The sequence below is a fragment of the Grampus griseus genome (assembly GCF_964374135.1).
Source record: "Grampus griseus genome assembly, chromosome: 6".
NCBI lineage: Eukaryota > Metazoa > Chordata > Mammalia > Artiodactyla > Delphinidae > Grampus > Grampus griseus.
The window spans coordinates 63723573-63738386 of NC_139000.1; the positions used below are offsets into that span (position 1 = coordinate 63723573).

Sequence of the window (14814 nt, forward strand, 5' to 3'; positions counted from 1 at the left end):
AGCTGACCAACTGGTTATGCAGATACGCGAGAGAAAGGGGGTAGGGATGACTTCAAAGATTCTAGTTACAGTGGTTTCATGAAAATTTTCAGGGAAATATGCTAAATGTCTTGTGAACATGTTGAGTTTAAACTGAATGCAGAGGTCTGCCGGAGTCAGCGAGAACAGCCGCCCGACTTCACCGCCACCTGGAGACGGCTGGCTGCAGCCGCCCACCAGCCAGAGGGGGCACCTTCAAGATGGTGGAGGAGTAAGACATGCAGATCACCTTCCTCCCGACAAATACATCAAACTACATCCACATGTGGAACAACTCCTACAGAAAAGCTACTGAACACTGGGAGAAGACTTCAGACTTCCCAAAAGGCAAGAACCTCCCCACGTACCTGGCCATGTGGCTGACAGGATCTGGGTACTCTGGCAGGCTGCCACCCTTAGCATCTGAGGTGTGAGAGCCAAGTTCAGGACACTGGTCCACCAGAGACCTCCAGGCCCCACATAATATCAAACAGCGAAAGCTCTCCCAGATATCTCCATCTCAACGCTAAGACCCAGCTCCACTCAATGACCAGCAACCTACAGTGCTGGACACCCTATGCCAAACAACTAGCAAGACAGGAACACAACCCCACCCATTAGCAGAGAGGCTGCCTAAAATCATAATAAGGTCACAGACACCCCAAAACACACCACCAGACACAGTCCTGCCCACCAGAAAGACAAGATCCAGCCTCATCCACCAGAACATAGGCACCAGTCCCCTCCACCAGGAAGCTTACACAACCCACTGAACCAACCTTAGTCACTGGGGGCAGACACCAAAAACAACGGGAACTACGAACCTGCAGCCTGCAAAAAGGAGACCCCAAACACAGTAAGTTAAGCAAAATGAGAAGACAGAGAAACACACAGCAGATGAAGGAGCAAGGTAAAAACCCACCAGACCAAACAAATGAAGAGGAAATAGGCAGTCTACCTGAAAAAGAATTCAGAATAATGATAGTAAAGATGATCCAAAATCTTGGAAACAGAATGGAGAAAATACAAGAAACTTTTAACAAGGACCTAGAAGAACTAATGAGCAAACGAACAGTGATGAAAAACACAATAAATGAACTTAAAAATTCTCTAGAAGGAATCAATAGCAGAATAACTGAGGCAGAAGAACAGATAAGTGACCTGGAAGATAAAATAGTGGAAATAACTACTGCAGAGCAGAATAAAGAAAAAAGAATGAAAAGAATTGAGGACAGGCTCAGAGACCTCTGGGACAACATTAAACGCACCAACATTCGAATGATAGGGGTCCCAGAAGAAGAAGAGAAAAAGAGAGTGTATGAGAAAATATTTGAAGAGTTTATAGTTGAAAACTTCCTTAATATGGGAAGGAAATAGTCAATCAAGTTCAGGAAGCAGAGTCCCATACAGGATAAATCCAAGGAGAAACATGTCAGGAGACATATTAATCAAACTATCAAAAATTAAATACAAAGAAGAAATAATAGAAGCAGCAAGAGAAAAGCAACAAATAACATACAAGGGAATCCCCATAAGGTTAACAGCTGATCTTTCAGCAGAAATTCTGCAAGCCAGAAGGGAGTGGCAGGACATTTTTAAAGTGATGAAAGAGAAAAAGCTACAACCAAGATTACTCTACCCAGCAAGGATCTCATTCAGGTTCGGAGAAATTAAAACCTTTACAGACAAGCAAAAGCTAAGAGAATTCAGCACCACCAAACCAGCTTTACAACAAATGCTAAAGAAACTTCTCTAGGCAGGAAACACAAGAGAAGGAAAAGACTTACAATAACAAACCCAAAGCAATTAAGAAAATGGTAATAGGAACATATGTATTGATAACCACCTTAAATGTAAATGGAATAAATGCTCCAACCAAAAGATACAGACTGGCTGAATGGATACAAAAAGAAGGCCTGTGTATATGCTGTCTACAAGAGACCCACTTCAGACCTAGGGACACATACAGACTGAAAGTGAGGGGATGGAAAAAGATATTCCATGCAAATGGATATCAAAAGAAAGCTGGAGTAGCAATTCTTGTATCAGACAAAATAGACTTAAAACAAAGACTATTACAAGAAGTAAAGAAGGACACTCCATAATGATCAAAGGATCAATCCAAGAAGAAGATATAACAATTGTAAATATTTATGCACCCAACAAAGGAGCACATCAATACATAAGGCAAATGCTAACAGCCATAAAAGGGGAAATCGACAGTAACAAAATCATAGTAGGGGACTTTAACACCCCACTTTCACCAATGGACAGATCATCCAAAATGAAACTAAATAAGGAAACACAAGCATTAAATGATACGTTAAACAAGATGGACCTAGTTGATTTTTATAGGACATTCCATCCAAAAACAGCAGATTACACTTTCTTCTCAAGTGCTCATGGAACATTCTCCAGGATAGACCATATCTTGGGTCACAAATCAAGCCTTGGTAAATTTAGGAAAATTGAAATCATATCAAGTACCTTTTCCGACCACAACTCTGTGAGACTAGATATCAATTACAGGAAAAAAATCTGTAAAAAATACAAACACATGGAGGCTAAACATGGCTAAACAATACGCTACTAGATAACCAAGAGATCACTGCAGAAATCAAAGAGGAAATCAAAAAATACCTAGAAACTAATGACAATGAAAACATGACGACCCAAAACCTATGTGATGAGCAAAAGCAGTTCTAACAGGAAAGTTTTTAGCAATACAATACTCCCTCAAGAAACAAGAAACATCTCAAATAAACAACCTAACCTTACACCAGAAGCAATGCGAGAAAGAAGAACAAAAAAACCCCAAAGTTAGCAGAAGGAAAGAAATCATAAAGATCAGATCAGAAATAAATGAAAAAGAAATGAAGGAAACGATAGCAAAGATCAATAAAACTAAAAGCTGGTTCTTTGAGAAGATAAACAAAATTGATAAACCATTAGCCAGAGTCAGAAGAAAAAAAGGGAGAAGACGCAAATCAATAGAATTAGAAATGAAAAAGGAGAAGTAACATCTGATACTGCAGAAATGCAAAGGATCATGAGAGATTATTACAAGCAACTATATGCCAATAAAAGGCAGCCTCTTCAATACGTAGTGCTGGGAAAACTGGACAGCTACAGTAAAAGAATGAAATTAGAACACTTCCTAACATCATACACAAAAATAAACTCAAAATGGATTAAAGACCTAAATGTAAGGCCAGACACTATAAAACTCTTAGAGGAAAACATAGGCAGAACACTCTATGACATAAATCACAGGAAGATTCTTTTTGACCCACCTCCTAGAGAAATGGAAATAAAAACAAATAAAAACAAAAATAAACAAATGGGACCTAATGAAACTTAAAAGCTTTTGCACAGTAAAGGAAACCATAACCAGACAAAAAGACAATCCTCAGAATGGGAGAAAATATTTGCAAATGAAACAACTGAGAAAGGATTAATCTCCAAAATATATAAGCAGCTCATGCAGCTCAATATCAAAAAAAACAAACAACCCAATCCAAAAATGGGCAGAAGACTTAAATAGACATTTCTCCAAAGAAGATTTACAGATTGCCAACAAATATATGAAAGGATACTCAACATCACTAATCATTAGAGAAATGCAAATCAAAACTACAATGAGGTATCACCTCACACCAGTCAGAATGGCCATCCTCAAAAAATCTATAAACAATAAATGCTGGAGAGGGTGTGGAGGAAAGGGAACCCTCTTGCACTGTTGGTGTGAATGTAAATTGATACAGCCACTACGGAGAACAGTATGGAGGTTCCTCAAAATCTAAAAATAGAACTACCATATGACCCAGCAATCCCACTACTGGGCATATAGCCTGAGAAAGCCATAACTCAAAAAGAGTCATGTACCACAATGTTCATTGCAGCTCTATTTACAATAGCCAGGACATGGAAGCAACCTAAGTGTCCATCAACAGATGAATGGATAAAGAAGATGTGGCACATATATACAATGGAGTATTACTCAGCCATAAAAAGAAATGAAATTGAGTTATTTGTAGTGAGTTGGATGGACCTAGAGACTGTCATATAGAGTGAAGTAAGTCAGAACGAGAAAAACAAATACCATATGTTAACACAAATATATGGAATGTAAAAAAAAAAAAAAGGTTCTGAAGAACTTAGGGGCAGGACAGGAATAAAGATGCAGATGTAGAGAATGGACTTGAGGACATGGGGAGGGGGAAGGGTAAGCTGGGACGAAGTGAGAGAGTAGCACTGACATATATACACTACCAAATGTAAAATAGATAGCTAGTGGGAAGCAGCCGCATAGCACAGGGAGATCAGCTCAGTGCTTTGTGTCCACCTAGAGGGGTGGGATAGGGAGGGTGGGAGGGAAACGCAAGAGTGTGGGGATATGGGGATATATGTATACGTATAGCTGATTCACTTTGTTATAGAGCAGAAACTAACACACCACTGTAAAGCAATTATATTTCAATAAAGATGTTAAAAAATAAATAAATCTTCCAAATAGAAAAAATAAATAAATAAAATGAATGTAGAGATGTCAGGTAGAGATGTTGGTAGACAAGTCTGAGCTGGAGAATATTTAGGAGTCAAAAAATAGGCGGTACATGAAAACAGAGCAAAAGTCTTTCTGTTTCTCTGTTTCTCTGTTTCTCTCTCTCACTCTCCCTCTCTCCCTCCCTCCTTTTCCCCTCCCTCCCACTCCCCACCCTCCCTTTCTTTCTCTCTCTCTCCACCCTTCCCTTCTTTCTTCCCTGCCTCCCCTGCAACATAGACTAAGAAGATGAATAAAAGTAGAGAAAAATATGATTATGACTTCTTTAGAAGCCCATCCATCATGGGGAATAACTGGATCTATAGAATTCAGCCTGACATATTTGCCAAGATTTAAAAATAATTTTATTTCAATAAAGTTTTCATTACTGTGGTCTTTACTGTAGAGGAAACTGACATCTATGTGGGTATGAAAAATATGCCCTATAAAATATACAATAGCAGAAAAGGAAAAAGGAGTCCTGAATTTTCTGTTTTTAAAAAGGCCTATAGTTTGCTAAAAACGATACAGTATTCTAGTCAGAAACATAACTCAGTTTGAATGGATACAACAAAAGATTTAGAAATAAATCCTATTCATAGTTTCCATTTTGGATTATCAAATCATCTAAGGCCTCAAGCAAAAATGTAATCTAGAAATGGCATAATTTTACGCATTGATGAAAAGAGGAGGTTGTTATTTATAAAGGAATTGATTTCTTTTCAGTCAATAAGCAGGTGAATTGAGAATTTTCTGATTCATTTTCCATTCCCTCTTAATAGGAGCACCTACTTCCTTCAGTTTCTGGGCTCTTCCATTTGTTACCTTTATCTTGGCAGACAGATGAATAGCTCAATCATCTATGCATTGGCTAATGTCAGTGACCATGACACTATGAGATGATATTATATAACCAACAGGGACACTATATGTAGTGGGTACCACTTATTTTCAGAAGCCTTTTTTTCCATCCTTACCACCAATCATCCTCTTCTTGCAAGGAGTCTACCCCTTTAGAGTTGCCCAGACCCTTCCTCATCTGTAATTTGTATAGGATGATGGCTCCTTAAGCCTATTTTTGTATTCTATATATTTAAATAATATCCTTGAGTGGTAGTAAAACTCTTAGTTCTTCAAAAGCAATGATAAATAATAGCGAATATATTTATTGAGTACTTACTATGTGCCAGAAAGTTCTCAATACTTACATGTATTACGTCACTTACCCTCACAATCACTTTATAAGGATGTTGTTTTACAGATAAAGAAACTGAGTCACAGGTCAGTTAATGTCAAGAACAGGACAAAAACAAAGACAGTCTAACTACAGAGCCTATGTTTTAACCACAACACACAAAATAAGTCAGTGGGTTTTTTTTGTTGTTATTGTTATGAAGCAAGCAAATTTTGTGAGGTGCTCTTTATAGAAGGGTCTGATGGTTAAATAACCTTGGAAACACTGCATACATGGTAATTTACATAACTCTGTGGAAAAGTAAGAGAGCAGTTATGTTGCAAAGAAACTGACTTAATTTTGCTTACTCCATTGCTTCTCAAACTTCGAGCTTTGAAATCTGTTTTCCTGTAGTTTCTAATTACATCTTCTAGAACTGATATCTGTGGACAAGACTTTGGGAAAGAGTTCAGAGATGGACTCTTACCTGTGGCTCTGAGAGATTTGGAGGTTCATGGCTGTCCCACAGGACAAATTCAAATGAATCTTCAAAGATTTCTCCACCAAAATGACGATAGTAAATGATGCCATTGAACAGATCCATCTGAAGGAAGCCAGGGACAGGATAGCCTATTGGGTCCACAAAATATCACATACCTTTGTAACAGTCTGCCAGGTGTTGGGGTATAATGATATTGGATTTATCTCCAGAAGTTTTCTCAGTCTAGTATGTTGTATGTACCCAAGGAATCCTTTTTTTAAATTGAAGTATAGTTGATTTACAATACTGTGTTAGTTTCAGGTATACAGCAAAGGAATTCAGATATATATATAGAGAGAGATAGACAGATAGATATAGATATAGATATATCCAGATTCTTTTCCACTAAAGATCATTAGAAGATACTGAATATAGTTCACTGTGTTATACAGTAAATCCTTATTGCTTATCTATTTTATGTATAGTAGTTTGTCCACGGAATCATTATTAAATGCTTTTATCAAAGCTTATAAATAATAAAGCAGAAAAATTAAAGTACTACATCTGCCTTAATATATAGAAAAATTAGCATTAGAAAAATATTTTCAAGAAATAGTCTTAACATCAGCCAAGATGGCAGAGGAGAAAGACCCTGAGCTCACCTCCTCTCATGGGCACACCAAAATCACAGCTATCTGCAGAACAGCCATCAGTGAAAAAGGCCAGAACCTACCAGAGGAGAGCTTCTACAACTAAAGATATAAGGAAGGAACAATGACAAGATGGGTAGGAAGGGCAAAGTCACAAAATAGTCAAGTCCCATACCGCAGGGTGGGCAATCCACAAACAAGAAAATAATTACAACTGCAGAGTCTCTCAAAGGACTAAGAGGTCCAAGCCCCAGCCCAGGGGTCCTGCACTTGGGAAGGTGAGCCTCCAGGGCATATGGCTTTGAAGGCCAGTGGGATGACTTTTGGGAGTCCCAGAGGGCTGGGGGAAATAGAGACTTCACTCTTAAAGGGTACATAAAGAATCTCTCATGCTCCAGGACCCAGGGAAGAAGCAGTCATTTGATAGAAGCCTGGGTGAGAATCACTTGCTGATCTAGGAGAATCTTCTGGAGAGACAGGAGGCAACTTCAGCTCACCCTAGGGACATAGACACTGGCAACAGCCATTTTGGGAACTTGTTCTACCACATGGATACTGGCACTGGCAAACGCCATTGTGGAATCTTCTCTTTAGCTTATTAGGGTGAAGACCCAGCCCCGACACAGCCCACAGGCCTGTAGACTCCAGTGCTAGGATGCCTCAGGCCAAGCAACTAACTGGGTGGGGACACAGCTTTACCCACCAGCAGACAGGCTGTCATAAGACCTCCTGCATGAACAGCTGCTTCTGGACGTTGCCCTGTCCACCAGAGAGCTCAGGATCCAGCTGCACCCACCACTGGGCAGGTACCAGCTCCAGAATAGCCTGGGCCCCAGCCCCACTCTCCAGGGAGCCTGCGCTAGCCTCCAGACTAGTTTCATCCACCAAGGGGCAGACACTAGCTGAAAGAAAGCCACAGATATGCAGCCTGCAGACACGACCTGCCCACTAATAGGCCAGGACCTGCATGGGGACCAACTGGACCATGGTCCCGCCTACTAGTAGACCAACAGAAGCTTTAGGACTCCCTGGACCCTGCACCCAACTGTGTCAGGAAGTAGTCCCACCCACCAGTGATCCAAAACCAGCTCTAGGACCCCTGGGTCCTGCAAGCAGACTTCAGGACCTGGCTCTGCCCACCAGTAGGCCAGCATTAGCCCCAGGACCTGGTTCAACACACCAGTGGGTGGGTAACAGCCCTGGAGTCTCCTGGACCTTGACTCAACCCAACAATGAGCCAGCACTAGCCCCAGTGCCCCCTGGGGTTCTGTAGTCAGCACCACCTTGTGACCTGGTCCCACCAACCAGCAGTCAGCAACCTCCACACAAGGCAGGACCTGGCAACCAACTGGACAGGGGGCAAATCAACCCTACAAGACTGCCTACACAGTCAGCCCACCACAAGAGAAGGACACAGTCAGTCCTCATTGGGGGAACCCCTAGAGCATATAGCTCAGGTGATGAGAGGGGGATGTGCTGCTGGGACACACAGGATGTCTCCTTCAAAAGGCTACTTCTCCAAGATTGGGAAAAGTAACTAACCTACCAGATACATAAAAATAAAAACAGCAACCTAGGCAAAATAAGGCAACAAAGGAACAAACGTGTTTCTAACAAACAAGATAAAACCCCAGAAGAAGAACTAAGTGAAGCGGAGATAGGCAATCTACCTGAGAAAGAGATAAGGGTAGTGTGATGATAAAGATGATCAAAGAACCCAAGAAAAGAATGGATGCATAGAACAAGAAGTTAGAAGCTTTTTAACAAAGAGTTAGAAAATATGAAGAACAACCAAACAGAGATGAAGAATACAATAACTGAAATGAAAAATACAGTACAAGGACTCAACAGTAGACTAAATGATAGAGAGGAAATGACCAGGAAGCTGGAAGACAGAGTAATGGAAATCACTGATGCTGAACAGACAAAAGAAAAAAGAATGAAAAGAAATGAGGACAGCTTAAGAGACTTCTGGGACAACCTCAAGCACACTAATATTCACATTATAAGGGTCCCAGAAGGAAAAGAAACAGAGAACCTATCAACATATTTGCAGACATAATAGATGAAAACTTCCCTAACCTGGTAAAGGAAACAGATATCTAAGTGTAGGGAGTACAGAGAGTCCTATACAGGATTAATTCAAAGAGGAACACACCAAGATATACTGTAATTAAAATGGCAAAATTGGGACTTCCCTGGTGGTCCAGTGGTAAAGAATCAGCCTTCCAATGCGGGGCATGCAGGTTCGATCCCCGGTCGGGGAACTAACATCCCACACGCCACGGGGCAACCAAGCCCACACACAACAACTACAGAGCCCACGTACCCTCTAGCCTACTCGCCACAACTAGAGAGAGAAAACCCACATGCCACAACTAGAGGGAAGCCCGAGCGCTACAATGAAGAGACCGCGCGCCATAATGAAAAGATCCAGAGTGCCTCAACAAGGATCCCGTGTGCAGCAACTAAGACCTGACGCAGCCAAAAAAAATAATAATGATATGGAAAATAAGTAAATAAAATAAATATTTTTAATAAAATAAAATGGCATAATTAAAGATAGAGAGAGAATATTAAAAATGGCAAGGGAAAAGCAACAAGTAACATACAAGGGAACACCCATAAGGCTATCACCTGAATTTCAACAGAAATTCTACAGGCCAGAGGGAGTGGCACAATATATTTAAGGTGATGCAAAGGAAAAACCTACAACTAAGAATATTCTACCCAGCAAGGCTCATGTTCAGATCTGATGGAGAGATCAATAGCTTTACAGACAAGCAAAAGCTAAAAGAGTTCAGCTTAACAAGAAATGTTGAAGGACTTCTCTAAGAGAAAAAGAAAATACCACAACTAGAAACGTGAAAACTGCAAAAGCAAAATGCTCATCTGTAAAGGCAGACACACAGTATAAAGGTAATAAATCATCCACACACACAGATAGGAGGAAGATTAAAAGACAAAAGTAGTAAAATCATCTACATCCACAATAAGCAGTTAAGGGATATACAAAAAATTAGATGTAATATATGACATCAAAAACAGTAGCTGTGAGGGGAGGAGAGTACAAATGCAGGGTTGTTAAAATGTATCTGAAATTAAGAAACTGATGAAAGAAATTGAAAACAACACAAACAGATGGAAAGACACACACTGTTCATGTACTGGAAGAATTAAAATTGTTATAACGACCATACTACCCAAGACAACCTACAGATTCAATGCAATCCCTATTAAAGTATCAAGGGCACTTTTCACATAACTAGAACAAATAATTTTAAAATTTGTATGGAAACACAAAAGACCCTGAAGTGCCAAAGCAATCTTGAGAAAGAAGAACAGAGCTGGGAGGAACTGCACTCCCTGACTTCAGACTGTACCACAAAGCTACAATAATCAAAACAGTATGATACTGGCATACAGCAGACACATAGATCAACAGAACAAAATAGAGAACCAGAGATAAACCCATGCATTTATGTTCAATTAATCTATGACAAAGAACACAAGAACATACAATGGAGAAAAGACAGTCTCTTCAATAAATGGTGCTGGGAAAACTGGACAGCTACATGTAAAAGAATGAAATTAGAACATTCTCTAACACCATATAAACAAAATAAACTCAAAGTGGATTAAAGACCTAAATGTAAGATCTGAAACCATAAAACTCCTAGAAGAAAACAAAGGCAGAACACACTTTGACATAATTTATAGCGATTTTTTGGGATCTGTCTCCTAAAGCAAAAGAAACAAAAGCACAAATAAACAAATGGGACCTAGTAAAACTTAAAAGCTTTTGCACATCAACAAAACAAAAAGACAACCTATTGAATGGGAGAAAATATTGCAAATGATATGACCAATAAGGGGTTAATATCCAAAATATACAAAGAGCTCATACAACTCAACAGCAAAAAAACAAAAAACCTGATTAAAAAATGGCAGAAGAACTGAGTAACCATTTTTCCAAAGACATACAGATTGCCAACAAGCACATGAAAAGATGCTCAACATCACTAATCATCAGAGAATTGCAAATGAGATATCACTTCACACCTGTCAGAATGGCTATCATTGAAAAGAACATAAATAACAAATATTGGCAAGGATGTGGAGAAAAAGGAACCTTGTACACTGTTGGTGGGAATGTAAATTGGTGAGCCATTGTGGAAAACAGTATGGAGGTTTCTTAAAAGACTAAACAGAGAACTACCATATGCCCCAGCAATTCCACTCCTAGATATATGACTGAAAAAAATGAAAACACTAATTTGAAAAGATATATGCACCCCAATGTTCATTGCAGCACTATTTACAATAGCCAATACATGGAATCAACCCAAGTGTCCATCAACAAATGAATGGACAAAGAAGATGTGGTGTGTATACACACACACACACACATATATACATACAATGGAATACTACTCAGCCATTAAAAAGAATGAAATTTTGCAACAATGTGGATGGACTTAGAGGGTATTATGCTAAATGAAATGTCAGAGAAAGACAAATAATGTATGATATCACTAACACATGGAATCTAAAAAATACAACAAACTAGTGAATATAACAAAAAAGAAACAGACTCACAGATATAGAGAACAAACTAGTGTCTACCCATGGGGAGAGTGAAGGGGGAGGAGCAACACAGGCATATAGGATTAAGAGGTTCCAACTACTATGTATAAAATAAATAAGCTTCAAGATATGTTGTACAACATGGGGAACATAGCTAATATTTTATAATAACAATAAATGGATTATAACATTTAAAAATTGTGAATCACTATGTTATACACCTGAAACATAAAATATTGTACATCAACTATATCTCAATTTTTAAATAATTAATTAAAAATAAAATTAAATATGTTTAAAAAAAGAAACAGTCTTAAGTAAAACTGTTTGATACCTATTTTGTCAAGCTCCTGACCTACCTACTTCAAAAAGTAGTTATGAAATTATTCTAACAAAATGTAAATAAATGTTATTCATGAAATTTCTTTATCAATAATGTAGAATAGGTCAAACATATCTCTTCAACCTTATTTGTTCTCTTACCTTGCATAGCAGACTTAATTTTTCATGATGTAATGGTTATCTTGAGGCCCAGCTCTGGAACTTTCTAGATTCCATATGGATAGATCAACTTAACCTAAATCTCAGGCTTCCCATCTACGAAATGGTAATAATAATAATAGAATCTTACCTCATAAACTTGATGTCCCCCTTAGCACAAATTCTGACACAAATGATCTTAACTGCCCAGAACTTACCTATCAGTCCTGGTGCTGGCTTCTTCATGATCTCTCCAGCCTGCGGGGGTTTCGTGATATTAAAGAAGATGTAGTCATCACTGGAGTCCATGTCTGAAGCTCTCAGCTTGGAACCCTGGATCAGTATGGTCTGCCCCTCCTCCAGTTCAATCACAACATTGGTTATGAGGAATGGTGGACTATCATCTTTGGGCAAGATGTTGATGGGAAACTTATGTCGGATGCTGTGTTGGCCGTCGAATATCCTGAAGACCACAAAATCTTTGGTGGAGTCACTGTCGTCATGATGATATTGAACGACTCCAGCCTGAAGGTCAGCCACGGTGAAGAGAAACCCCTTCCCCCCTGATGGAAAGAACAGAGGTGGAGCGGAATGAAAAAGGTGTGGAGGCAGCAGGTTAGTGAAAGCAGCACTGCAGGAGAGGGTGTGAAATGGAAAGCGGTGCAGCCAATACTCCCCTCACCTGGAAAAACCATAGATTGTTTAGTGGGTTCTGGGGCTCCAAAGACCTGGTTTTGAATACTGGCTGTAATACTTATTAGCTGGGTGGACTTGGGCAGAGTATTTAATTTATTTGAGACTCATCTATAAAACAGAGATAATAATACCTACCTAACATTCCCTCTTAAGGATGAGAGAACTCAAACAACAGTGTACCTACAATAAGTATTCATTGTTCTTCGACTCATTATCATCATCTGACAGCACTTCTTAGAGTCGTGGTCTCGAACTAGCAGCATCAGCACCATCTGGGAAGTCATTATAAATGCAAGTTCTCAGGTCCTACCCCAGACCTACTGAATTAGAAATTCTGCTGGTGGGTCCCAGCAATTTATGTTTTACCAAGCCCTTCAGGAGTCTAATGCATGCTAAAGTTTGAGAATCACTAGCTTAATGAGCAAGAGATAGAGCTCTGGTGGCAAATGGCCTGGGTTCGAATCCCAGCTCGGCCATTTTCCAGATAGACAAGTCAACTTCTCTAAGTCTCAGGTTCCCATTTGCAAAGTGAGTGTAATAATAGTACCTTGCTTCATAAAGCTGATGTGAGATAAAGTATGTAGAATGCTTTGTACGATCTGGCACAAAGTAAATGCTTAATAAATGTTTATACTATTTTCTTCCTCTGAGCCAGAACATCATTGCATTATGGGCTATGACTCTCCACTTCATTTCTATAGTACTGATAAACATTGCTTCACTCTGCACAAATTATTACAATTCTTGATGGCAGGTGTCCTATTTCTTTCCCCACTCCATATGGTTTTATGGATTAAACATGAGTATAATGAGCACTATGAGTTACTTGCCCAACAGGAACTTTCTGTTTCTTCCTCAGTACAAGAATCCTAGTTTTATTTAGAATGGTAACATGACTATTTAAAAATACTCAGGTTCCCAGACTCTGTTGCACCTAGGGGGATAGTAGGTAACTTGATGAGAGATATAATCAGACTTCATTGTATCAGGCTCCTAGGAAAAGTGTAAAATAGAGCAAACTTAGATGGCCTTATTTTTTTTATTGTTCCTTCTCTTTCTTCCTTCCCCTAACACTGATTAAAAGCCTAGAGGTGTAGGCACCATCCTGTGACCACGGACAGAGCAGAAAAGAGCCGCTGGCATTATGGATACAGAATACCTACCTCTGTGCAACTTGTCACAAGGAGAGAGTGACTCCTGAATTTTTAAGCTGCTGTAGTTGTGTTTTCCTTACATGCAGCTGAACATCCATCCTAACTAATACATCCAGCTTAAGCTAAACTCCCATTGTCTTGGGATTAGGCAAGAGAATTTATCATTTTATTTTTGATTTTATTTTTTTCAGAATTTCCTAATCACAAACAATGATAAATAAGAGCTCTCTTTCTACTTTACAGTTTGGCAAACTAAGAGGATAATAGAATTAAATCCTCTGAGCTCATTACAAGGAATGGACTATATTATCATTAAGTATGGATATTTTTATTAGGGCCATTACCTTGTTAACTACCATCCGTATAACTATAAATTCATTTCTTTTAAACCACAGCAACTGCTACTAATAACATAATAGCATAATTATTACTAACTAATTAAAAAACATAAGTTTTTCTGTTTTTCACTGCATTTCTCTGAAGCAGAGAAATGAAAAATTTTGTCTTTGAACTGGGATAAGATAACCAGTTAAGGAGTATATTTAGAAGGAGCCCTACATGGCTCCAGAAAGCAAATCTGAGATTTAAACAATGACTCAAGTACAAAAGTCCATTCATAAAATGTCATCCATTGATTTGAGCATCCTAATACAAAAGCCAATGGTTTCAAGATCTCTGGATCTGGTGATTATGATAGTTCATTTAGAAATGAAGCCCAAGAGATACTACACATATCCTGTTAAATATGATTTGCTTTTGGAGAAAATACTTCTTGGGTTTTTTTCTAAGTTACAAAGTTTGTTCATTCACCTCTCAGAGTAAGCTGTCCGTGCTGCAGGCCATCCACAATGACTACCTGGACAGCATGAATGTCATCATTGTCAACAATCTGAAACTGTTCCCAAGTGATGGCCCGAGACTGTCCCTCTAGGAGATTCAGACCTACAAGAGAAAGCACAAAAAGTGTCCTGGAAAGTTCTATGACATGCCAAGATGCCTACTTTAAGACAAGATTAAAGAATTTTCACTCA

The 14814-nt window shown here is 39.0% G+C and overlaps 1 protein-coding gene across 1 annotated transcript in view; it reads right to left on the reverse strand.

The window, feature by feature from the left end:
• Nucleotides 1-7583: 7583 nt before the first annotated feature.
• Nucleotides 7584-14814, reverse strand: part of LOC309824152 (FRAS1-related extracellular matrix protein 1-like) — a gene marked incomplete at both ends in the record, with an annotated part of 40328 nt that continues 33097 nt past the window's right edge. The window contains 3 exons of the mRNA XM_082656896.1: nucleotides 7584-7768; nucleotides 12152-12496; nucleotides 14594-14725. Of these exons, the coding sequence (XP_082513022.1) occupies nucleotides 7584-7768; nucleotides 12152-12496; nucleotides 14594-14725 (662 nt within the window). The remainder of the gene's footprint in view (nucleotides 7769-12151; nucleotides 12497-14593; nucleotides 14726-14814) is intronic.